This window comes from Ambystoma mexicanum, chromosome 14 (assembly GCF_040938575.1).
Source record: "Ambystoma mexicanum isolate Mex_15411 chromosome 14, UKY_AmexF1_1, whole genome shotgun sequence".
Lineage (NCBI taxonomy): Eukaryota > Metazoa > Chordata > Amphibia > Caudata > Ambystomatidae > Ambystoma > Ambystoma mexicanum.
The window spans coordinates 556,204,985-556,230,700 of record NC_090940.1 but is presented as its reverse complement, the minus strand read 5'-3'; the positions used below and the strand labels follow the sequence as shown (position 1 = coordinate 556,230,700).

The window sequence follows — 25,716 nt, the reverse complement described above, 5'->3', positions numbered from 1 at the left end:
GCCAACTTTTATCGCCCTAGAAGTTATGATTGCGTGCTATTTATGCTATCATCGCTCTGGTAGAGGAGCATTGAAAGCAAAGAGGGACAAGCGCTCACATCTACACTCATTGCTGAATATCTGCCGTGATCCGAATCCTCCCACAACAGGCAACAAAGGGTGGAAGGAAGGGGACGGAATGTGCTGAAGCACACATGCATTGTTGAAAAAAGAACAACTTCACATCTCACAAACTACTGCTTTATTGAAACTTCTGTGGATTAATGTATTCTTCGCTCGCTAGCATACATTTTATCCACATTAACGCTGTTGCTTATCGCCGTTGCTGTCGCTCTTCCGGGCAATAGGGCTTTTGTGCAAGGCGTGCAAGGCAATTATTCGCAGGGGGCCGCTTGCTCTCCAAAAAAAAATCTGACTTCATTTTCTTGTTGTATTTATAGCACCCCACCACAGCAAGGGACAATGCCTCTTTTTGTGCTTTTTGTTTGTTTTTGTATTTTTGTTTACCATGTCTCATTGAAGTTTGGTTTTGGGGAGCTGGGATTTTAGCTGCCACAGCTGAGCTGTTGCTAAACATTTTCCTTTTCTGATTTTAATCGTATTTTTATTGTTGTTTTTTTACATGCTATATTGCAACAGATCTGCTTTGAAGTGCAAAGTTCTAGGGGAGGGCTAGGGAAAGGCTATACATGTGTTAGGGGCACTGGGAGGGAGCTAGGGCATCCAATCATTTCAAGACAATGAGTTTTAGTTGACAAGTTTGGTACTTTTCCGGGCCTATGTTCATACTGTAACAATAATATAGGCTTGACAGGACCCTGACACCACTGCACTATTTTTAGATGACTTGTGATCTTCCACATTATGGGCCTTTTAGATGGCCTCATTTATTTTGGGGATGGAGGATAAGTCATCGTCAAATGCAATTCAACGCCTTTGAGATTATTGGACGGAGCGAAGGTGTCACAACTCAGAGGTTGTTTTCTGGTCGTTGCAGATAATCCTTCCCCACTCTTCTAGGGAAGTTCCTTTCACTCAAGGAATCTTGGGTCTTTATGGTGATGTGCCAAAGACTTCCCTCCCAAGAGCTCAGCCTACAGGGATCAATACACCTGGCAGGCCGGGGGCTTGAGCGAAAAGGCCGGAGCAGAATCGTCAGAGCTAGAGGGACAAAGAACAAAACAGTTGTTCAGGAAATGCAGCCAAGTAGTGCCGGAGAATAAACAGCCAACACCGCCCACAATTACCCACTCTTACCTGCTCCGTAGGAACAATATACCAGTAACCTACTAGTATCGAAGTGCAGAAAACAAGGAGGATGAAGGGTCAAGGGAAGGTGTGCCAGTATCCTAGGAACACCACGGTGAAAGCAGCAGAGCGTTCCAAAAATGTTCAAAGTAATCCAGTGTCAATGCAGCAGAGCGTCCCAATTAGGTTCAAAGCAATCCAAAGTGTAAACAGCAGAGCGTCCCAAAAAAGGTTCAAAGCAATCCAAAGTGTAAGTGTAAACAGCAGAGCGTCCCAAAAAAGGTTCAAAGCAACAGGAGTGGACAAGGAAAGGAATGAAATGATCAGGGAAGCGAGCGTTCACCTCACGCTATTTCCCTTACGGAAATGTTCGGGTTATCGGGTCACCAAAACTTAAGGATTTAGAAGTGGGAGGTCAATAATGGGTAAGCCGGGTTCATATAATCCAAGGGGAACAATCGAGGGAGGCAGGCGTCGGGAGGCAGACAAGGACAAGGCAAAGACAATAACTTGATTCAAGCGCCGGGTAGTCAAGGATTCAAACGGGAATCCGGGAACAGAGCTCGTAACTAACAGCAGTTTAGGAGCACTCGATCTCCGGATAGATGGGAGTTAAATGTAGTTCCCAACAAATGAAAACACAGCAACGTCATGCGTGCACGTCACGTGGTTATAATATCAAGAGTTGTGGGAGTTGTAGTTTCAAGGAGTTTTACGTGCAGGATAGCGCTCAGACAATCGCCAAGGCAGTTTCCAATTTAGCCGAGACGTGACAGAAGGAGAACCAAAGGGAGTTTGGCCACTTGGGTGTGTGAGTTGTGGGAGATCGGGAACCGAAATAGGTATATTTCTTCTTCTGGAATTCAGACTTGGATTGTTAATCATCACCCAATCTTGAACTTCCTATAGGCATGTGGAAATGATGTCATGAGTGGATCATTTTGCATCCGGTAAAAAGACAATTTAGAATTTGTCAGTTGGAAATGAGGCGATAGTTGGTAAAGAACAAAAGCAAACCGTTTGACAATGAAGGGAAGGAGGGGGGACCTTGGGGGACTCCTCTGTTAGGTTGGGTTGGTTTGGATTGGAGTTCTACTGCTTTCATTAAATTTTGGGGTCTTCAAGAAACGAGTCAAGCCACCTTGGGCCTGACCCGTGGTTCTGACGCATGTCTGGAGTCTCTTCATGAGGCGGGAATGATCTGCAGAATCTTATTTCTAGTAGGATCAGAATTGTTGGGTTGTTCGTTTCAAGGGATTTTAGGATTTCTTCTCTCATGGAAGGAAGAGTGGTTTAGTGCATCTGAAGGACCTAAAATCTTATTATGTAGCAATTCTGAGTATTCACTCAAAGCTGTTAGCTGGTTAGTAATGATAGTCACCAGAATTCCAGACATGACATGATATGATATGATCGGTTATTTATAACGAGGTTAATACCCCAAGGTTTCTAAGCGCAGACTAGGGGATTGAACCTGTGTTGCTCTGTGTCGTCTTGCTTCCAAGGCGAGCACATTGCCCCTGAGGTATCTTCCCAAGAACAGGATGTTTGTAATTCGTCAATTTTTATTTGTTTTACTAGCACTAAAGTTGTCATTTTTAGAAGGGGTGATGGGCCCTTTTATAAGGGAGCGAAGGATTGATGGAAAGATATACATTTTTGCTAACATCAGAATCGGGGCGATAATGTAGTCTTAGATTAGATCTGTGAGACATGGGCATCTTTGTCTACTTGGACTTTCACGCATTTCACAAGTTCTGTAATGTTATTTTTAGTGCAAGGTTCAGGCTAGAGAGGGACAATGCTCCCTTTGACTCCTTGATGGTGTTGACTTCAAATCTTAATTGGTCCTTGATATTGGACTAGACGTTCAGAATTGTATTCCCAAAGATCTGTGCCAGTTTGTCAACCAGTCTTGGGAAAGTATTAACTCAGTGTTGGTTTTGATTTTCACATTCAGTTATTTGTATATTTGAATTACTTTATAGTTATGTTCTGGGTCAGTCCAACGCATTTATGGACTCTTTCGTCTTCCTGTCAATCATGGAGTAATACTCTTGTTTGTATTTTAAAGCTTATTGGCACCCAAAGAAGGATGCTTAGTCAATCAAGTGGCTGCAAACGTGGGCAGAAACTGAGCCCCCCCGTGTTCTCAGAGACAGCAACACCCCTTCCCTGAGCGCTACCATTTCTTTTTCTGGCATGCTGCCTTCATTTCCCTGTCCACTCGCCGCTCCCCATGACATCTCATACTGTCGCCCTCTACCCTCTCTCCGAACCCCCTACCTGACATACCACCCAGGTTTAGTTTATCTTCTCCAGGCTGCCTTTCTCACGCTTAATCTTCTCCACCAAAAAAGTGAGAATGCATTTACTATGGAGGCGGCCATCTTTGTTATTTTTTGATGGGAGATAGGGCGTGAAGCTTATCACCGGTCCAAAAAATATGAATGACACCATTCACACCCTGGAAGAAACCATGGGCTGAGAATAGTCATCATACCCTTGTCCTAAAATGGACAGGGCCCTTTACACTCCTGAACATATGAGTGAAGGCTATAGTTTGTCCCTGCCTCACATATCACCATTTGTGCTCTAGATATCTTGTGATGCTCTTTTGAATAATGATTAGAGCATCATCCAACCATTTCTTGTCCCTCTGTAGATATGGGTTCATATTTTCTGTATTTTTGGGGCCAGGCTATCTAAGGTTCAGATAATTTCCTGGTTATATAATTCCAATAGTTAGGATGCTCTGCTGGGATATCTGCGAGAACACTGTGATAGAAGGTCGGGTGGAAACTTTGTTGGTTTGTATTTACTCTTATTCTAAAGTTCCCGAGATGACTTTGGTTGTAGATTTTGGCGCCTTGAGGCAATTAGGCCACACTTGATCCTACACACCCAATCGCGCCTCTCCCTATATCTTGCTGTCTCCCTCCCTTATCTCCTCCACTTTACTCCGTCCACCGTCTTCTCTCGCTCTCTTCCTGACACTTCCTCTTTTGTCCCTCTGATGTTCCTCTCGTATGGTTTATCTCCACTGTTCACGAGGAGAGTAATTCGCTGATGGGCCCATTGGTCAGCACTCGCCCTCTAGAACTTGTAAGACAAGATAGCTGCACCATGTGAGGACAGGGGGTGCAGGATTCACTTACTCCGACATGACTCAATAACGAGGACTCCGTAGTTTGGCAAAGGGAAGTCCGTTTAATGATACATACATCAAACAGGGAAACAAATGGGAATCGGCTGTAGTGCGATCACCGGTCTCACTCCTACTTCCCCGAACTTCTATTGAACAGAGATTCTTAAGGCAATGTTCGTCATCATTGACGTCTAACTTTACAAAACTCGACATGCAATATAATTGGTTAGGAAAGGTAACTTAAGTATAGGTGTTATAGCTGTATATGATAATAGGGCATGCGTATTGGATAACTCATCGGGTGGGCGTCTACGCCCATCCCTCTACATCACGCGTGACAGACGTCACTACAACTAGGACGTCCGATTGGTTACAATATCTATAGGACTCCAGATATCTTGGTCCATTGTGATTGGGCAGGTTACACCCCTAGACATAAATTTCCACTTTTAATTAGCAGCATGCAGAATGGACACCCCTGTGCCTGGTGTCCCAAGTTTCACCCTGCCTCCCTTCCATCAATCAGTGTTTTAGTGTGACGTGTCAATTAGTTGGCTAAGGATGGCCTCGAAACTGTAGGCTCTTATCGGGAAAAGTTATGGCATCCTCGGGTCCTGGATGACATCAGGCGATGGTACTTCTTCGCGCCTGGCTGGTCACGTGTTAGTTCACCATGAATCTGCTTCAGTTTCCAGCTTTTAGTGCATTTAATTCTGTGTCGGCCTAGCCACCTGCATGGGCCCCCCTTATCTTGACCTTCATGAGGCAGGCTGGTATACTCTGAAGTTGGAGTCTTGTGAGCTGACACTCTCCTCCCCTTCACAGGTTGACCTCGATTTCCTAGGCATGAGCCGCTCTTTGAGTTTCGATTCTGCTCCTTTTCTTGCCTTTAGCTGGGTTTTTTGAAACTTGGCCTGTCAGGCCTCTGGCCACCTGGGTACCTTTCTACTTTTACAAAATGGAGTCGCACTTGTATAATGTGCCTTATTGAGGTAGATATATGGTTGGCGCTTGCCGCTCTATCTTCTACTAAGCGTTGCAAGCAGTCTCGATTTCTTAGCATCTTGCATTTCAAGCCTATTTACACACGTTTAACAGGACGGTTGCTTCCATTTTGTCTCGCAGCACCGTTTCCTCATGTTTTAACATCTCTTCTGTGTCCATTACATTTAATTTCGTAGTTACTCACACTGGGGTGTTGTCTCCGATAGCTGCTCTTGTTCTTACTTGGATCTGTTCAGGCCCTTGTGTCATTTCCACTGGCCTTCTATTAAGGCTTTTGGGGTCTCTTCGAGGACCGTGTGTAGGTACTCCTCATTTCGTATCAGCGGCTGGTATGGCTGTCTGATAGGGTACCGTGCTGCCCAGGGTTGTCTGGTTATGGGTGCTTCAACCGGTATGGATCTTCTGATGTATACTGGGCAGAGTCCCAGTGCAGCTCTTTGTAGGTTCATTTGCTCTTCATACGTCAAGTACCTTGGCGAGCGCATTCCTGGTACCTTGAAATGAGGGGAAGGGGTGCAGGCCATGTCTGGGACCTCCTCTACACCACCCTCTGATCTTACTCCTTATACTCTCTCGTCCCTCCCAAAAAATCCTGTTCCTACTCCCCTCTCTACACTGCTACTCCCTCATCCACACTGGGAGGATAGCTCAGGGGCAACATACTCGCCTTGGAAGCAAGACGACACGGAGCACCACAGGTTCGATCCCCGGGTCCGTGCTTAGAAACCTTTTGGTACTAAGCGAGTTATAAATAACATATCATGCCATATCACTACTATCTATTACTACCACCCCTCCCTCCTCCACACAACTACTACTCCAGCCACCCCTTCTCTCTCTCAATCACTCTCCTTTCATATCCCACAATCACCCACTCATTGATTCCCTACACTTTCCTGCCACTCCACCCACACACACACTATTTCAAACCCAAGTACCACTTTCTCTCGCCAATCAGTACCTCACCTTGCACACTGCTTGAATAATTTGCCTTCCCGGATCTGCTACACTGTCCATCCTCCACCTGTCTTATTGGTCTTAGTCCGCCTCCTCCCACCTCATCCAAACAACCTACACCTTCCTATTTCCTGCCTTGCCTTTTATTCTCCCGTCTCCCCCAATTGGTTTGCACCATTGTTCTACTGTCCCAGACCAACTCCTGTCTTTACCTTCCCCAGGGGCTGGGTAACAATGATCAGAATTGATAAGGGGGGGTTTAAGCCTTGACCCCTCTTTGCACAATGGACGCTGGATCTTGTCAAAGATGGCCCACTATACTGAGGGCAGGTGTCCCAGTTTGTCTCAGTCCTCTGGATTATCTTACCAGTTTCTTGTGGGGGGGTCCGAATGGTAGTCCTCCTTTTGGGCAGATGCAGTTTGTGTGATTAGCGTTTGGTGCTTGGTGTCAGTGTTACCGCCTTCTTTAATGGTTTGAAGCGAATCACCCTCCTCCTCACCTGAATCCGGATCCTCCTGCTGTAATTCGTGCAGCCTCCTTTCCCGTATGCTTCTTTTTTTTTTATTTGCAGATGTGGCTTGCCACGGAATGAAGCCACCGTGGGAGTTGAAAACAACAACCCAGGGGCCCCTTTTCCGGAACAGCCGGAACAGGGGAAAAAGCCCTTAGGCACAAAAAAACCCTTTCCTTGTATGTAGTTCGATCTCTAGTGGAGCTACCGTGGAGACTGGGTTTCAGGGATCAGCCGTGTGAGTATCTTGCCAAGGAGCGGAGCAGATGGCGAATGGCGGACAGAAGATAGACACGAAAATATACCAGGAGCAGCAATAACAAAACGAAGGTAAGTCAGGGTGTTGCAGAGGGGGAGTGGCCGCAGCACCAGAGGAAAAACACAACCAAGAGGAGCAACGATGGAAAGCAACAAAGGAAAGAGAGAGGAAGGCGAGGAGCAGCGAAGGAGGGGAGTACAGAAAGAAAAAAAGCTGCCGTAGCGGGGAAAAGAGAGGAGAGTGAAAGGCAGAGTACAGTGCATACTGGAGCGGAAAAACACTAGTGATGCCTCCCAAAGAGGAAAAGCGGGACGCCGAGCCAAGGGTTGCAACGCACGGTCCGCCAGAAGGGGAGGGAAGATATACCCGTCGGCAGACAGTGCCGGAGCAACTAGACCGCTCCACGTGTTTCTAAGAACAAAACAGCACTGTGATGGCTGTTTGAACGCCAGCGGTCCCACAGATGTCTACCGACTCGGGACAGTATGGCACCTTCCAAGACGGGACCCTCCCGGTTTACCCGGGTGTGTTCTATGAAACATACGTATAAGTCGTGGGGCATGCACATAGGAACATGGTTCCCAACAATCCTCGGAAGCGGGGTACCCCTTCCAACTCACCAGGTATTCAAACCTACCCCTTCTGTACCTAGAATCGCAGATAGAAGACACCTCATATTCCACAGGGGAAGGGTCAGGTATCTTGTGGCTAATGATGGAGTCTTATTGATGGTTCTACTGGACGTAGAAGGAAGGAGTGGAATACTGGGTGTATGCGAGACAGGTATTTGGGCGATAGGCCACAGGGTTAACCTTGGCTATTATCTCAAATGGGCCAATAAAACCTAGGAGAGAGTTTGGAAGGGCGAACACATCGTGGGAGATATCTTGTGGAAAGCCAGACCTTAGAGCCCACCACCCAACTAGGGCATGGTTGTCGACATCTGTCGGCCTGCAATTTGTACTTCTGTTGGGCCTCTTGGAGACTCTTCCGAGCAGTCCAGTGGGCATCCTTGTTGTTGTCTAAGGTAGATTCGATAGTAGGAACATTGCTTGGGGCAACACTGTGGGTAATAGACCACGAGGGTGCAGGCCGTAAGTACAGAAAAAAGGGCTGAGGGTAGTGGAAGAATGGACCGTATTGTTATAGGCGAGTTCTGCAGTGGGAAGGAGAGTAAGCCTGTTGTCTTGATGGCGATTGATGTAACAGCGTAAATATTGTTCAAGTGATGCGTTAAGTCTGTCTGGCCGTTAGTTTCGGGGTGAAAACCTGAGGATAATGCCCTCTCAATCCCTAAAAGCCTGCATAAAGCTTTCCAAAACCTGGAAGTGTATTGACATCCGCGATTTGTGATGATTTTGTCAGGCAAGCCATGTAACCGAAAAATGTCTCTGATAAATATTTCTGCCATGGCCAATGCCGATGGTGTTCCTATGAGTGGAGAAAAGTGTGCCAATTTGGTAAAGAAATCTACTGTAACCATTATGCAGGTATGTCCGGCGGAAGGTCTACAATAAAGTCGGATGATATGTGAGACCAGGGTCTGGTTGGTAAATCGGTTTGTCTCAAAAGACCTAAAGGCTTTTGGGAGCAGTTCTTGCTCATTGAAAACACAGAACAGGTGCGACAGTACTTTTTCACATCAGCTGACATACTGGGCCAAAAGAAATGTCTGATGATGTGTTCGGTAGTAGCTTTAACTCCACGATGTCCTGCTGTGGGATGATCATGGCACCATTCCATGACCTTTTGCTGGAGGGGAAAAGAAGGGACGTATAGTCTCTGGTTGACAAAAACAAGTCCGTCCTTAAACGAGGTTTGGAAGTTCCTACCCAGATTGGGCAGAGTGTTAGATGAAGTAGCGGTGGCTTCCTTGATGTCATTAAAAAAAGTAGTAACGCTACCAATGATGCGTTCCTTTTGGAACATGGGGTCGTTGGTTAATGCCACCAAAGTGTCGTGAAGGTGTCTTTGAGAAAGGGCGTCCGCCAGGTTGTTTTGACTGCCAGGTCTGTAAGTTATAACAAAGTCTTATTGGCTAAAAAAATGGGCCCACCTGGCTATGCGGGAGTTGATACAATCCATGTTACGTAAAACCTGTAGATTCTTATGGTCGCTGTGAATGGTGGAGCCCCGCCCTGCAAAAGGTGTCTCCATTCTTCACAGGCGGTTTTGATGGCCAACAACTCCCTTTCAATCACGGAGTAGTTCCGTTGACTACTGTTGAGCGTTTTTGACATGTACGCTATAGGGTGTTCCTTTCTGTCTTCCTCTTGAAGGAGGACGGCTCCAATGGCTCCTATGGAAGCATCGGTTTCAATTATGGGGGGTTTCAACTGGTTAGGTTGCTTGAGAATGGGTGCCAAACAAAACAGGACTTTGAGATGGCGGAAAGCTGCTTCAGCTTGTTCGGTCCACCTAAAAGGTTTTGCCTCCTTCTTGAGGAGGGTAGTTATGGGGAGTACCTCATTGGAAACATTTGAAATAAATTTACGATAGAAATTGGCCAGCCCTAAGAACATCTGGACCTCTTTGATGTTGGTGGGGGACGGCCATGCCGTTATTGCCTTCACCTTTTGGGGATCCATCTTGACACCTTGTTTGGAGAGTACAAAACCCAAATATGGGACGGTAGTGACCGCAAACAAGCACTTTTCTGGTTTTATCAGGAGTTTGTTGTCTTTGAGTCGTTGAAACACAGTATGCAGATGTTTGGTATGTTCCTGTAGGTCGTGGGAGAAGACCAGGATGTCATCCAGGTAGACAACAGTGTAGACGTAAAGGCTGTCCGAGAAAATTCAGTCCTTAAATCGCTGAAATATGGCTGGTGCATTCACCAAACCAAAAGGCATTACCTTGTACTGGAATGGACCATAGGGCGTGCGGAATGCCATTTTCCATGCGTCTCCAATACGGATCCGTAGGAGATGGTAGGCACTACGAAGATCCAGTTTGGCGAAGATGGAACACCCTTGAACTGCCTCTAAAATGTCTGGTATTAACGGCATTGGATAACAATCCCTTATCGTGACATTAAGGCCCCTGTAGTCGATACAAGGTCTTAGTTCCTTTGAATCTCTCTTGATAACAAAGAATAAAGGTGCCCCTGCAGGAGACTTGGAGGGTTGGATCAGTCCGTTCTCCAAATGGCATCCAGATATTTCTGTAGGGTCTCTTTCTCGGCCACGGATAAAGAGAACATACGCCCAAAAGGCACTAGGGCATCTGGAATTAGATCAATAGCACAGTCTTCAGGCGGTGTGTTGGCAGATCCAAGACTTCCTTGAGCAAAAACACTTCTTGATATTGGTTGAGTTTGGGAGGGATGCAACAGGCCTTTCTAACAGTGGTAGATTCTGTAGGTACTATTTTCACGGACCTTTGCGCCAGATCATGAAGGCAATTCAGGAGACAGTACCTGGAATGGAAGGACAGGGTGTTCTTAGCCCAATCAATAGTAGGGTTGTGTCTTCTTAGCCATGATATTCCTTGAATGATGGGAAAATGGGGCGCCCGAATTATGTCAAAAGTGAGTTCCTCAGTGTGACTTAGCACACAAACCCGAAAGGGCTCAGTAGAATTGGTGATCGGCCCAGAACTGAGAGGGGATCCATCAACCCCTTCCACTTTTTGTTCTTCATCTCTACGAAGACAGCGTAATCTAATCTTCTCTGCCCACACTGTGTCTATGAAATTGCCAGCTGCGCCGCAGTCAATGAGTGCCAAAGTGTCCAAGGTTTGTTCTGTGGCAGTGATTTGAATGGACACTACCATGAGTCGACAATCGTCCTCGTTCTGCGGGGGAATCACAGATAAGGATACATAGGGACTCTTAAGAGACCCTTGGATACCTGTCCCTAACTGGCCCGAGGGCGATCGTTTCCAGACCGTCTAGGTGGGACATCGGGGCAGTTTCTCAGAAGGTGACTAATGGAACCACAGTAGCTACACAAACCGGAATCTCGCCAATGTTTCCTCTCCTCCGGGGTTAGAGGGGCTCTAGCTGTACCAATTTGCATTAGTTCTTCTCTCGGTGCTCTTGTAACCGGTGGTGAGGGTGAGGAGGAGGGGAAAGCAGGCAGAGGTGGTCTAGCTCTTTTCCTTTCTGCCCTGCGTTCGCCTAAACGATACTCGATCTGTAAAACAGCAGTCAACAAGTCAGAGAATGTTGTGGGTCTAGGGATTCTAGCCAGCTCATCCTTGATTTCTTCCTTAAGTCCTCTCTGGAAGATCACATACTGGGCCTGGTCAGGCCAGCCAGCCTCTGTAGCAAGATGTTTAAAGGTAGAAATATAGGTTAGTAGATCTGAGGATCCTTGCCGAACATCCAGTAGTTCTTCACAAACCGTGAAGGATATCTCAGCACGTTCAAAGGTATCTTTCAATCTTTGTAGAAATTCATCAAAGTTCTGTTAGACAGGATCATTACTATTCACAAGTGGGGTTGCCCAAGCCAGCGCATTTCCTGTCATGTTGGAGACCATGAAACCTATGTGAGTGTTGACAGACGCATAAGTATTTGGCCGAAACTTGAAATATAGCTGATAGGCGTCGATAAACTCCTTCAGCTTTTTAGGCGTGCCATCATATTTCCGTGAAGAAAGTGTCATGGGAGGTAAATCAGTGAAGTGAGCCTCTCATGATGTCACCATTTGCTTTAGAATGGTATTCTCAGCCTTCAAATTCTGCACCTCTAACTTAAGGTTTTATACTGCGGCTACCAATTCCTGAATCTGTTGCCATGGTTGGTATTTGGCGTTGCAAACTGTCAGCGTTACCGCCCTCCTCCTCACTTGAATCCGGATCCTCCTGCTGTAATTCGTGCAGCCTCCTTTCCCATATGCTTCTTTTTTTTATTTGCAGATGTGGCTTGCCACGGAATGAAGCCACCGTGGGAGTTGAAAACAACAACCCAGGGGCCCCTTTTCTGGAACAGCCGGAACAGGGGGAAAAAGCCCTTAGGCACAAAAAAAACGTTTCCTCGTATGTAGTTCGATCTTTGGTGGAGCTACTGTGGAGGCTGGGTTTCAGGGAACAGTCGTGTGAGAATCTTGCCAAGGCGCGGAGCGGATGGCGAATGGCGGACAGAAGATAGACACGAAAATATACCAGGAGCAGCAATAACAAAACAAAGGTAAGTCAGGGTGTTGCAGATGGGGAGTGGCCGGAGCGCCAGAGGAAAAACACAACCAAGAGGAGCAACGATGGAAAGCAACAAAGGAAAGGGAGAGGAAGGCGAGGAGCAGCGAAGGAGGGGAGTACGTAAAGAAAAAAAAAGCTGCCGTTGCATGGAAAGGAGAGGAGAGTGAAAGGCAGAGTAGTACAGTGCGTACTGGAGTGGAAAAACACTAGCGATGCCTCCCAAAGAGGAAAAGCGGGACGCCGAGCCAAGGGTTGCAACGCACTGTCCGCCGGAAGGGGAGGGAAGATATACCCGTCGGCGGACAGTGTCGGAGCAACTAGACCACTCAACGTGTTTCCAAGAACAAAACAGCACTATGATGGCTGTTTGAATGCCAGCGGTCCCACAGACGTCTACCGACTCGGGACATCACACTTGGTCCCTGCCATTGAGTGGAATTACCTGCTCTGGAGGCTTGTTGCCAGTTAGACTGTTGCCAAAGCCAGTGCATACAGCAGACTGCTCTGCATGCTGTTTGTAGATGAGTCTTTTTACAAGACATGTCCTTGTAGGGTGGTGCGTATGCCAGACCGCTGTGACTGCTTCTCCAAGGCTTCTTGCTGGCTTCAGCAATGTTTTCATCCTGATGCTGGTCTGACTGCTGGTTCTTCAAGTTCCCTATAAAATAGCAAAAGAAACCGGCACCCTTTTCGGGTGACCGGTATTGGGCAAGGAACATTTGTACTCTTCACATTCATGAGGTCACAAAGGGAAGGGAAAGGGAACTCGGTCCCTCCCAACTGTCACCTTGACCCCGTGGTAGGACTGGCTCTGGCTTCCACCCTAGTAGACCTCCCCGGGCTGAGCGGTACCCATACCCTCCTGTCAGCTTCAAGGCTTGCAAGTGAACTTGTGCAAGGTAAGGTATAATTAGCATATGTACCCAGTGGGGGAGTGGCTTATGCCTCCCAGCCAATGAGGAGACTCAGAAAGGGGGGCTTTACCACATGGTAAAGCCCCCACTGTGAACGAGAGCGGAAGGCCACCATCTTCCCCTGACAGGGGCTCAGTTAAATGCTGCCCTGTGCCCCGCGTGCCCATTCCTTCACCCCCCTTGTACACATATTTTGCCCCTCCCAAACCGTCCCCACTTACCTTGTGCTGCCTGGTCCATCGTCGGTGCCCGGAACAGCAGTGTTCCCGGGACGTCCATGCAGCTGTGTGAATGGCCGCCATGTAAAAGGAGAAGGGACTACATGTAGTCCCTTCTCTCCCTTCCATGGCACCCATCTTTTTTTTCCAGTTGCGAAATGCCAAAGACGCTTCTCAAATTACCAAAAGACACTATTTGAACCCCGGTACAATGGACTGGGGTACTAATAGCAATAAATCCCTCACTGTGGGGGCATTACAGTGTCCGGTAATGTCCTGGGGCTTCGGTAAGGACATCGCTTCACTTGGGCCCGTAACTGTGGCTCCAGGGCATTACCTGATGCAATAATGCCCCCTGGCTCTGGTTGTATTACTCAATTATAATGCTTGGAATGCTGAAGGAGCTTTCTCAATGGACATTCTGCAGGCTATGGCTCTAAGAACTGGTATGGCCTGCAGATTGTTTGAATGCTACATTCCAAGGCTACCAGCAGCGAGGAGAGTAGACAAATCTCTGTGACTACCCAGGCAGATTTCTGTACAGCAAGTTCTATACATTTGTCAACACCATATATTTGAATGAGCGACATATGCTTAAACAGACCTTGCCTTCAGGATGTACCGGGAGTTATTGGCCTGTATACCTTGTTAAATGCCTCACTGTGCTGGGGCTTTTAATTCAGCCTTCGGGGCACATAAAACCTGGTTCGGCCCTCGGACTGGGTCTATAAAGCTTAATTAGAATTTGGTGACAGATTTGGACTGTGCTGCAGCCAATCATAATGGTCAGAATGTGATCTGTAACTACTGATATAAACAGCATCCTGAGTATCCTGACTCACTTGCTCTACTTATCATACTCTCCGGCGTGACTCATTTCTGCTTGGATCCTCAGATGAACATAACGTACCCACACTGAGTTCCTATTGCCATGCCCCTCACAGCGCTGCACACCCATCCTCTGGACTTGATGGAAAGCATTGAAAAGAGGCTTTGCTGACCCTTTTCAGACTGTCACCTTTTTGGCTTGGTAAACCTTTGAGCCTCTTTTTTTCCTTTGTGCGCTGTGCACGAAGGCGATAAGAGGGTTGACGCTGAGTGCTAATAGCCTTAAAGACCTGATGCCTGGGTCAGGTTCACTTGGAATAGTAGTCCTTGGCCAACATGCCTCAAGAAAAAACATGGAGGATCATTTCATATTGCGAGAAGTCCTGGTTACCTTGCAATTTTGAATATATCACTCACCCTTCTTTTATGAAAGGATCTCACGCGTTTCACTTTGGTTGTTAGAGGTGTGTTTTGTATTGGAACATAGTATAGACACATTTGTCTGCAGAAGGTGGCCAGCCGACACATGTTTCAACCCTGAAGGGTCTTTATCAAGGCAGGAAGGAATAGTTCAAGGGACTATTCCAAACGTCCATAAGGGCCAATGGCAGGATTGATTTCCAGTTTCAAAAGGTCATAGGCTGTTGCTTGTATCTAGTAATTCTCAGTCTAGTCCCTTGAACTATCGTCTGCCAAGTCCCTGGGACTTTGCAAGCGTTGTTTTGATCTCAACCTATTCATCTCAGCCTTGCCTCTGGATGAATTGTGTCCTGCAACTCCCGGGGCACCATCTGACTTTGGCCAACGGGGATCTCTTTGGTGGCTTTCCAAAGTGGATTCTTAGATCCATAGCTGGAGTAAGGATAAACATGGCTGCCATTTTACAGATCATTGCTTAAAGAATCAGCACTTTCAAACAGCATTTGGAAATCATGAAATTTTAGTATTGCCTTTTCATATTTACTGTTATTTAGTTGTGTATGTCTCACAGATTGGTTGAGTCCGGTTTTTCGTAAAACTATGAGAAAATCCTCTTAACTACATCCCTGATATCCAGATACGGAGCTGCAACTTCTCTCTGAGGTCTCGACATCGAGTCCTTGGAGACGATTACACAATTGAGGCACTTGTAGCAGACATCACTCCAGGAGCACACCAAAGTAGCCATCACTCTTGCATTGTTTTCTGAAGTCTCAGGGGCAATGTTTAATCATTTTATTTTTTTAAAAAAATAGTCAATTTCAAAGAACAGAAAGATACAGCAAAAGGTCTATGTTGTACTCAACATAGTATATCATTGTTTTCTTCTGACGGCTGGCTATTGGCGCATACATCTAAATACAATTTTATTATTTATACCGATAAGTGCATTTTTATATTTTTATATAGTACTTTCTTATGCTTTTATTGTTTTGTAAGCCTCTAAAATAGATGTTACTAATTTGTAAGATGATTCGAACATGTTCCTCATGCAGTGATATTGTTCCGTTTCTTGTACGTCGGCTGATGCATCTCCTGTTCTGTTCTCCCGGCAGGTTGTTTATAAGAATAACGACATCCGCTTGGAGCTGTCCCGCTTGGCCAGGATTGGGGACACCAAAATGAAGATCCACGGTGACGTGGTCTTCAAGTGTGAAAACGTGGCCACGCTAGATCCTATTAGCTTTGAGAGCCCAGAGGCCTACATCAGCTTGCCCAAGTGGAACACCAAGCGCATGGGCTCCATCTCTTTTGACTTTCGCACCACCGAGCCCAATGGCCTCATCCTCTTCACTCACGGCAAGCCTCAGGAGCGCAAGGACGCCCGCAGCCAGAAGAACACTAAAGTGGACTTCTTCGCAGTGGAACTGCTGGACGGAAGCCTATATCTGTTGCTCGACATGGGCTCGGGTACCATCAAGGTGAAGGCGACTAGTAAGAAGGCCAACGATGGTGACTGGTACCACGTGGACATACAGCGAGATGGTAGATCAGGTAAAATAGGGCCCATGTTTTCTTTCAAGTGTTTTTGCCAAACCTGAAACCCATGTAATCTGAGTCTATTTTATTTTGTTCTTTTCAAACATTTTATGAAACCTGGGGTGCACATACACAAATACAAAATATATTTTAATACAATACAAGCTAAAAACTCAAAACGGAAACAATGTCAAGCGCAAAGTCGAAAATCACAAGGTAGTTGAAATATGGAAAATCAGAAAACTGCCGTGGCCTAACCCCAAGGTCCATAGTTAAATAGGTTTTAAAATAATAGTAGACCAGAGGTCTGATTAGGACAAATATCAGGTTTTACTATGGAATGTGGCTTGCAGAAGAACTCTAGATACCTCTATCATCTCATTATGTGCTCCTCCTTCTGTTTTAGACTACAACTCCCCTGAGCCGCACCATTGACTAGGATGGCAATGGATAATGGGAGGTGAAGTCCACAACATCTGGAGGGTGACAAAATGAATAGCCATACAGGTTGGACTTGCCCCTAAAGCCACGAGAGCCCCTATAGATCCATACCGTAAAGGCCAAATGGGTATCCATTTAAATTGCATCATTTAGAAAGATCTAGGCCTGTGTAGCTTTTATTCATTTTGACCTATGTTTCTCCCCATTAACAAAAAAAAGAAAAACAAGAGATACAGTTGTCAAAATGTGAAGTGCGTGCAAACAACTACAGCCCCCAGTGCTGTACAATATGTTGCACAAGAAATGTAGTGTAACATTCGTGTCAGTTAACGTCTATCCAAAATTTAGACAAGACTTTTAATCTTCAAATAGGGGACCTTGAACTTTTTTTCTGAATTTAGGTTTAAATATATGCCACTGAGATCTAATTTAAAAAATGGAGAACATAAGCTCAAATACAGATTTTGGTCTTGCGAAAATAACTGGAATCCACCCTTAATTGTTTTTTTTTTTTTTTTTAAATTATGCTTTAATGGTAACACTTATTTTGAACTCATTAGTATCTGTTTACTCTGGAGACATAGCACCCAGAGTAACCAGTTATGGGGGCTTGTCCAATTCCAGGCTTCGAGGGCTGGATCCATGCTGGGTTTTCAGGATAACCCTCATTAATATTCATGAGATACATTTGCATATAATGATTCCAAATGTATGCACATTCTTCCTCATGAATATTAATGAGGGATATCCTGAAAACCCATCAGGCTTCCGGCCTTCGAGGCCCGGAGTTGGACAACCATAGGCATATAGTTTCTGCAGAGGCCTGAGATAACTCTTTTGGTCCTTGGTGGACCTCTGTTTGTGGATCTACCTGCAGAAAGGCAGAGTGATTTAGCAATATTTGCAGGCCATTTGGGGCTCCTTTTTTAAAACAAACTTTAAAGTTCCCTAGAGAGTCAAGGCCCTCACAGTTCTGTGTAGCATCATCTTTTTTTAATGGTCAAAGCCTCACAGGAAGATATTTCTGCATTTTTTCAAAGCCCTACAGGGGAATGTAAACCCATGCAGTAGGGTGCACCATTGCTTTAAAGGAATATCATCCCACACTATTCCAACCCACTGTAGGCATAGTCTTTCTTTTGTGTTTATATAGAAGAAAGACTTTCTTCTGCACCTTCCGATGTAGACAGAGCAGAAGGTACCATTTCTACCATATTACTAGTACATCTTGAGCAGTAGATATGTTTTCCTTTAGGTTTTATCTGTCAAACGTTAACTGCTTACCACACGCTGGTGCTTGGTCTTCTAAACTATCCCAGAGAATTGTTAGAATATTGTTTGTTTGCTTTGCGTTAACATTTTCCCTTCCGGCTGCTTCTGAGTGCTGCAAGACTCTGCATGTTTCTCTAATGGCAGAAAAAGGATAATTTCAGACCGCCGCATAAAACGGAGTCTGCGTCTCTGCGCCACAGTGTCTGTCCTTGGACCCCTGCCTGCAAGCTCCTGGGAGGGCCCCACAGAATGTTATTAGTTTTCGTACACTGTGCTAGAAATATAGTCGAAATGGTAGCGTCTGCTTTGTCTATATGCTAGGGCACATAAGACAGTTTTTACTACACACTATTACGTACTGTCAGTAGAGGATTAAGTCCACTTCTAAACCGACTGTTAGGAGTTGGAGCACATGAAGATCTCCTTCTAAGTTCTGTGGCACAGGTTTGAAAAGCAGCTGACCAATGAACCCATTAACACTATTCCTGAATTTGAAGGGGTGACGGTGCATGCTAGCTACCTTAGGTGGGGTCCTAATGTTTCCTAGAGAGGATTGGAGACCGTGCCATTTTTAGGACCTGTGACTGCAAACATGTAGCCAGGCCCCCTCTGGTCTCCATTGATCCCCCCCCCATTACCTGGTGTGATGTGATTGCCGCACCTTGAGTTGTAGAGTTGTTGCTCAAATCTAGAGATATGCACCTGGAGCAAAGTGAGTCTCATCTACCCTGACTACCCATCTGTACAGTCCGGCAGGCCCCAAATTCTCCAATACTGCCAATGGAAACAAACATTGACAAACCAATTGGTCTCGAGTTTGTTGACAAACAAAGAAACTTTGTTTTTGAGTCTATGAAAAGGAAGTGTGTGAAGTTCTAAGCTCAATTATAGAGGATCAGTAAGAAGTCTGGAACGTTCTTGATTGAGCCACTAACGACTTATTATTGAGCTCAGGCGTTGCCTGCTCTTTTGTATGAGGTTGACCTGCCCTCTTGCTGAAGTCTCAAAATGGCAGGTTTTCAACGGCTTAATATGGAGGGGCAAGATCGAATGTATCGTGTTGTTAGTAACGAGCTATTACGATATTTTATAAGTGTTAGTCTGAATGTATTCATTTTTATTGCGTTTGTTAATATATGTGATTTGATGTTTGTACGTTTTGAGGAAGGTGGGATATTTTGATTGGTCATATATCATGAACTCGGCAGCTCGTGTGGCCACTAACACTGCTTATCGGATGGATATGTCTCCAGTCCTGCGGTCAATACACGGGCTACCGATTCAGAAGCGGATTATATTTAAATCCATCTGTATTGTCCAGCGTGCCTTCTATGGTGTGGGACCAGAATTCCACCAGGAGAAGTTTCAGCACTACCTGCCGGGCCGCTCACTGAGATCTGGAGAAGCCCGATTGTTGATCATTCCTCGGTTTCACCGTGCCCGTATGGGTGGCCGCTCCTTTTCAGTCACAGCGGCTCAGCTGCGGAACGCTTTGCCTTTTCCGATTCGGGCTACTCCCGACCATTTCCGTTTTCGCCTCTTGCTAAAAACCTTTCTGTCCTAAGTTCTCTCGCCTCTGATGCCCTTTAGCGCCACAATGCTTTCTGCAAACGAGCGCTTTATGAAAACCATTAACATAACATAACATAATATAGTGTGAAATATATTGTATGGTAGTGTTATATTCTTTGTATTTTATATGTGTAAGGTTTTCCTGTAAAACCATGGACACAATACAAAAAGTTTTTTGAGCTGGAGGCACTCCCCACCCTTTGGTAGGAGCGGATTCACAGGGGAATAGGGGGGTCTGGCTGCTGCTGGATACCCCTCCCAGAGGGTCAATAGGGCAGCATTCTCTGGGCTCGTTACCCCCTCAGAGGCAGGGGAACCCGTTTGAAGGCCATACTGGCGTCTCAAAGGGACTACAAGTTCCAGCAGGCCCTACCACCGAGTAGGACAAGCCACAGAGCAGAGCAGATTCATAGCCACAGGTTTCAGCAGCAGAGCTTGCCTGTGGTGTAGCAGAGACAGGCTCCGAAATGGCAGTGGAACGCACGTGGCGTGGTGACTTTGCAGTCACTTGTCCTGGGAAGCCAGCCACAATCGAGATGCCACAGAACTGCAAACAGAAACACAGAGAATTTTAAAATGGTGACGAGGTCAATGGCCATATTTAAATATGTGGAGCAGGTAATTGAATTCAATTACATTAATATACCTGCCACCCAATACCAAAAGGCCCACAATCATTATAGTGAAAAACTATGGAGAAAGGGCTAATAGGAGAACTTCAAACACATTGCACAGAGTAAAGACCAATCCCAATCTAGCTTACAAACATACCCACTTGCTCATGCATATAAAATGAACCAGAGGAAGCGGCACAAGGGCACCAACCGGGGAGGAGGCAGATGTGTTACTGCTCGACGGGAAAACAAGGATGTTACTGTGTTGGTCAAGGTAGCTTACCTGCTGTCTGCCGTGCAGCAATAGCTCAGCCAGATGCAAGGTGAAGATATCATTAGGACCAATATCATACAAAGATGGAGCCGAGAGTTGGGTTCTACCGTGGCGACCAAGAAGAAATGCGAGAACCCCGGGGCTGTACTATTCCGACAGCAAACTAGAAGGTAGAACCCTCTGGCAGGAGAATGTCTATCTTCTGCCTGACAAAAACCCCAGACTTTTTCTGTTTGGAGAAATTGAATCCCCGTCGGGTGGAAAGATTTTTCCAGTCGGCCGGGATTTGGAACATTTCTGTTACACGTCTAGTTTTACCCATGAGGGTAAGGGACTTTGATGGATAAGTTTGGCTTTTGTTTGCAGATGTAAGGGGCACTGGAGAGACAGACACCTTTTAAGATTAGGTGTAAGACTTTTAATTCCTATTTATTTTATTGTTTTTTGATAACGCGCTTAATACCTGAATTTGGTTTCTAAGCACAGATCCGGGTGGTCTTGCTTCCAAGACCACCACATTGCCCCTGTGCTGTCCTCCGTTCTCTGAGCAGAGAATGCCTGAAAATCCCCACTTTGTGTTGTCCCATCCCTGGCACTGTGACACAGGATTGTTCCCCATTATTTGTAGACAGTTTGGTTAGGTCCTATCGGCCTTTTTCCGACCTAAAGTGTTATTAGGTGAGAATGAATAACACATGTCAAGCCACACAAAGCCCATTCTCTTTTGTAATCTGCCCAATCTTTCTACAGTTTGCAAACCTAGGGGGTAGGACTTTTTCTAAAACCCACAAAGGATACAAGTGTACATTTTAAAATTCAAATCTATTGACTTTGCCAATTATTTCTATTATTGATTTGTAATTTACAAAAATTCCCAATACTTCCACTTCATAATTTCTGCCAGATTGCCAATATCACTGTTTGCATTAGTGTTGTTCTTATTGTAGTGGGTCTGAGAGACACCAAGTGTGCTTGCTAATGATATCAGCCATGCTTTGTTTGCAAAGACCTGAGGTCTCAATGAGACAGTGCTGCTTTCTTGCTGTCAAGAAATAGTGCTAGTTCCTACATTAAATGTGATGCATAGGTAACGCATCCTGCAAACAATGGCACCATTTTATAATACCCCCCTCTAAACACAACATAAACGGTACTTCGGGAGAACAAATTAGTGCAGACTTTACTGTTACGTTCGTCAATCCAACAGATGGAGAACAATGTCCTGGCTCTCTCTAGTAGAAGAACACCCTGTCCCTGACGGGAGTGCCTTGCCCTAGGTTGCGAATGGTGCGCCTCCTATATAAAGGGGATAGGAGAAGAAGCTGTCCCTCATCACTGCTAATTAGATTGGATGCATCAACTCTCAAGTGATCTAAAAAAAACAAGAGAAGAACCCATCAATTTTCTATACAGGCAGGACTGGTTATTAGATCCTGTCTGGGTAACTGGTTGGGTGGGAGGTTTCTTTGAACCTAGGGATTTCTGTTAATTTGTTCACCCATAAGGGTCAAGTGTAACAAACACGATTGGTTTGTTCTCATGCTTGGTTTGTAGTAAGAAAGGCCCGTATATTCGGGACAAACTTAAAAGTCTCACTGCAGATGAGTTAATTTAGACTTTTAAAAAAATATATATTGTATCTCCATTGTTTGTCTGGGATATCGCAATGGTCATGAGACCCCTTATGATCCAAAGGTCGACCGGTTGAATCTGGTTTCTGCCATCTCCTTCAGGACCAGTGATTTATCAATGGGAATTCCAGCACCGGCATACATCTGTGTATAACAGATCAGCCGAGCCCATCCATCCCTTGAGAGCATCAGTTGGCTGGCCTGGGAGGATGAACACGGTGGCTGAAGAACGTGCACTTCCTAGTGGTTCAGCACCTCATGATTCTTACCATGATTGTGAGAGACTGGATCATCGGTAGCTGTTCGTTGGGTCGCGCTTGCTGGAAAAAACATTTTATGATAAACACTAATCTGTAAGCGAAAATGTTCTTCTATGATACAATCTGGAATATCATTCACTGTACTGTCTGGTTTCATGACACGCTTCAGCTCAAAGTTGTCACACTCAAGGAAACCACAAATAGTGAATAGAAACGTTATCCTGGAGCTGGCACACACTTGCATGTAAAGAACCACAAAGGCATCTTCTCCCATTCAATGTTGGCATTTCTGAAAACAGTTTTAGTTAAGATGAATGGGCCAGTGAAAGGCACGCTCTACCTTCTGGAGCATTTGACCACAAAATATGATGTCCTCAATATTTTGTTGTTTAAAAACATTAATAGTCGCAGCCATGGACAAATAAAAGGCAAGTTTAAATAACAGAAAACATGAGTGCACTATAAATAACGACAAAATCAATTAAATTCAGCACAAGAGTGGGACACCACATTAATGTGCAAAGCATGGAAATAGAAAAAAGCTCATAAGAGCAACATTCGACTTCTGTCACCGTACTGTAGACAGTAGACATAGCTAGAAAAGAAATTTCAATGCATTAGGCCGGACCGGATAGACAAAAGGAGCTCTAAGACGCAACATTCTACAATTCTCCACTAACTTACACAGTATTCCTTGCTTCTTCAAAATGGCAGCTCCTGTAACCAAGCCTTGACCATGATGCACTCGAACATGCAGCATGGAGCAGCTGCCACAAGAGCTCCGACAGAGCCAAAGCTCTCTCTGGCCAGCCCTAAAACCCAGTGGCTATTTATGGCACTTGATTATATCATAAGGAGAGAAAAGAGGATCCAAAATTGGAACCCTCCCGTCCCTTGCACACCTTAAGTTTGTGCCAATATGACGCCTTGAGATTGACTTTTGTCACAATAAATTAGATATATATTCCAGTGGATTTCACAAGATACTATTTTTTTTTTTAAAAAAAAGATTGTAGTAATAACATCGAATGTAAAAGAAGATTCTTTATTCCAAACGCGTGAAACAGGAAGGATTCAATTCATTTGATTGTGGCTGACGCGTTTCGAGAAGTTCATTCTCTTCATCAAGAGCCCAGAATAATGAATTAAACACTGAAAATAAAGAAATATGTACAATCAGCTATTTGTGAACTCTCCACATCACTGCTACGTGTATTTAGAGTTCTGCGTTAAACATATAACGTGTTACCAGGAACCAGTAAATTGAACCAGACAACAGGAAAGGCTTCGTCCTTCATTGTTTAGGGAAGCAAGGGTAGAATACAAAGAATGGGTCAACATGACCAGCACCTTTAAATAGACTCCAGAGCCACAAGCTATCGGGACAAAAGAATGGCCATTTTTCTAATGCTAGATTGGAAATGCATTGTAAGTTACTTAGGAATAGGGCAACTTCTGAATAGATGTGGATGAATGGCTTAGCAATTTTCTCTTTACACCTGTAATTCAGTGCATATGGAAACCGCTCGATATGGGCGGGAAAGAAATTATAAATTGAGTTCCAACACAGTTCACCCAGCAGAGAACAGCGGAGGATTGTGCACTAAAAGAAAAATAGTGCGTGTAACTATCGGTGTAAAATGCAAAAGGCAACAGTATCGGTAGATCAAACAATGAAAGGTCAACTACTCCCCACTGAGGGGTGCCCAAAGTGTTCTGGATAGGACCAGCTATTACATCAGTGCGGTACTTGTGTAGCACCCAGTCTAAGGGTTCTCAAATAGTCCACACGGGGCTCGCTGGGTCTATAAAGAAAAACAGGGCCACTTTAGTGTCAAAGTGACATCTATATATGTGAGACTGAAGAGGCACAGCGAAAAACGCCTCGTGTAGCTTAAAACTTATTTGAATTTGTGATAATTGTAGCATCAGCTGATGGAACGTGAGCTTCGGAATCGACGGAGCTCGTTTAAGCCCATCCAGTGGGGAGGATGTCCCCAGAGACTGTTGCTATGCGCGGGACGCTAGTGCAGCTCCACAAGCCCCTCGCTGCGGCGAAGGTCCGTGAAGCGAGGTGGGCATGCGTAGTAATAAAGAAAGGACTATAGGAATAAATTTAAATGAGGGTATTGGGCACTCGCTCGAGAGCAGCGGCTATTTTAGAAGGTGAAGAAATGAATAGATTCAAATAGAGTGTGCGAGCTGCTTGCAAAAGTTTGCATACAGAAAAGACTGTAATTAAGCAAAAAAGTAATTGGCCATCTAAGTTACGATATGGTGGCTCTGGATTTACATTGTGTGAGAAACAGACGATAGTTCTTAAGGTGGCAAACAAGTTCACTAATAGTAGCAGTTTTAAATTGGAGAGAGGTCAAAAAATGGCCCAAGAGGATATGGTCATATAATGATATATGAAAAAACATCTTTCTTAGGGTGACAATTATGTTATAAAAACACAATATACAGACATCTGTTGAGTACAGGCAGAGCTAGCGTATAGAGAGAGATATTAGGGCAACAAGTCAGATAAAACATTTTAAAGAAAATTCATCATTAAGCCCCTTCGGTAGTAGTGTGTTCAGTGTATGTATCCAATATTTTTCTCTACGTGAGAGCATCGATGCATAATCACCTCCCCTATAGGGTTTTTTTGACAACTTCAAGAATTTGAAATTTTAATTGTGCGATTGTGTGATTATTCTCCATGAAATGTCTGGAGAGGGGGGATTTGATGTTTTTGCATCTAATATTGGTTTTGTGCTCCATCAGACGTTCTTTGACCGGTCTTGTGGTTTGACCCACATACAGTTTGCCACAAGGGCATTTGATCGCATAGATAACCCCGGATGACATGCAGGTGGCATAGTGGCGTAGTTTAATGTTCTTCCAAGTGTATGGGTGAACAATTTTGTCACCTTTTATGACATTGTTACAGTGAGTACAACAGAGACACGGGAAGGTGCCAATTTTTCTAGTTTGTAGGACCATCTGTTTGTCTTTAGGTGGTATTTCTGCTCTGACCAGAGTATCCCTCAGATTCCTACCCCGTCTGAAGGCCATCATAGGTGCTTTAGGGAAGACTTCTTTCAGTGTCTGGTCGTTGTGGAGAATACTCCAGTGTTTCCTAATGGATTTACTTATCTGGAAGCTCTGTCTTGAGTACTTGCTGATCTGAAGTAATGGTGTATCCTTGGATTTGTTTTTGGGTACCAGTAGTTGTTCTTTGTCGATGAGTACAGATCTTTCTTTGGCTTCTTCTAGGATGGTGTTAGGATAGCCTCTGGCTGAAAATTTTTCCAATAGGGTGTTGCTCTGTGTCCAGACCTGCTGGGTCCGAAATTATCCATTTTAATCTCAAGACTTGGCTGTATGGTAGACTCTTAAGCATGGATTTGGGATGATGACTTGTAAAGTGTAATAAGTTATTCGCATCAGTGGGTTTATGGTAGACCGTTGTCCAAA

At 45.1% G+C, this 25,716-nt stretch overlaps 1 protein-coding gene across 42 annotated transcripts in view; it reads left to right on the top strand.

Annotated features, from left to right (window-relative positions):
- Window positions 1–25,716, top strand: part of NRXN3 (neurexin 3) — a 2,596,979-nt gene that overhangs the window by 840,936 nt on the left and 1,730,327 nt on the right. For all 42 annotated transcript variants that reach the window (XR_011283789.1, XR_011283791.1, XR_011283790.1 and 39 more), the window contains one exon: window positions 15,767–16,205. Coding sequence is in view for 38 of the 42 variants with exons in the window: in XM_069637907.1 (XP_069494008.1) it covers window positions 15,767–16,205 (439 nt within the window). In the remaining 4 variants the exon portion in view is untranslated. The remainder of the gene's footprint in view (window positions 1–15,766; window positions 16,206–25,716) is intronic.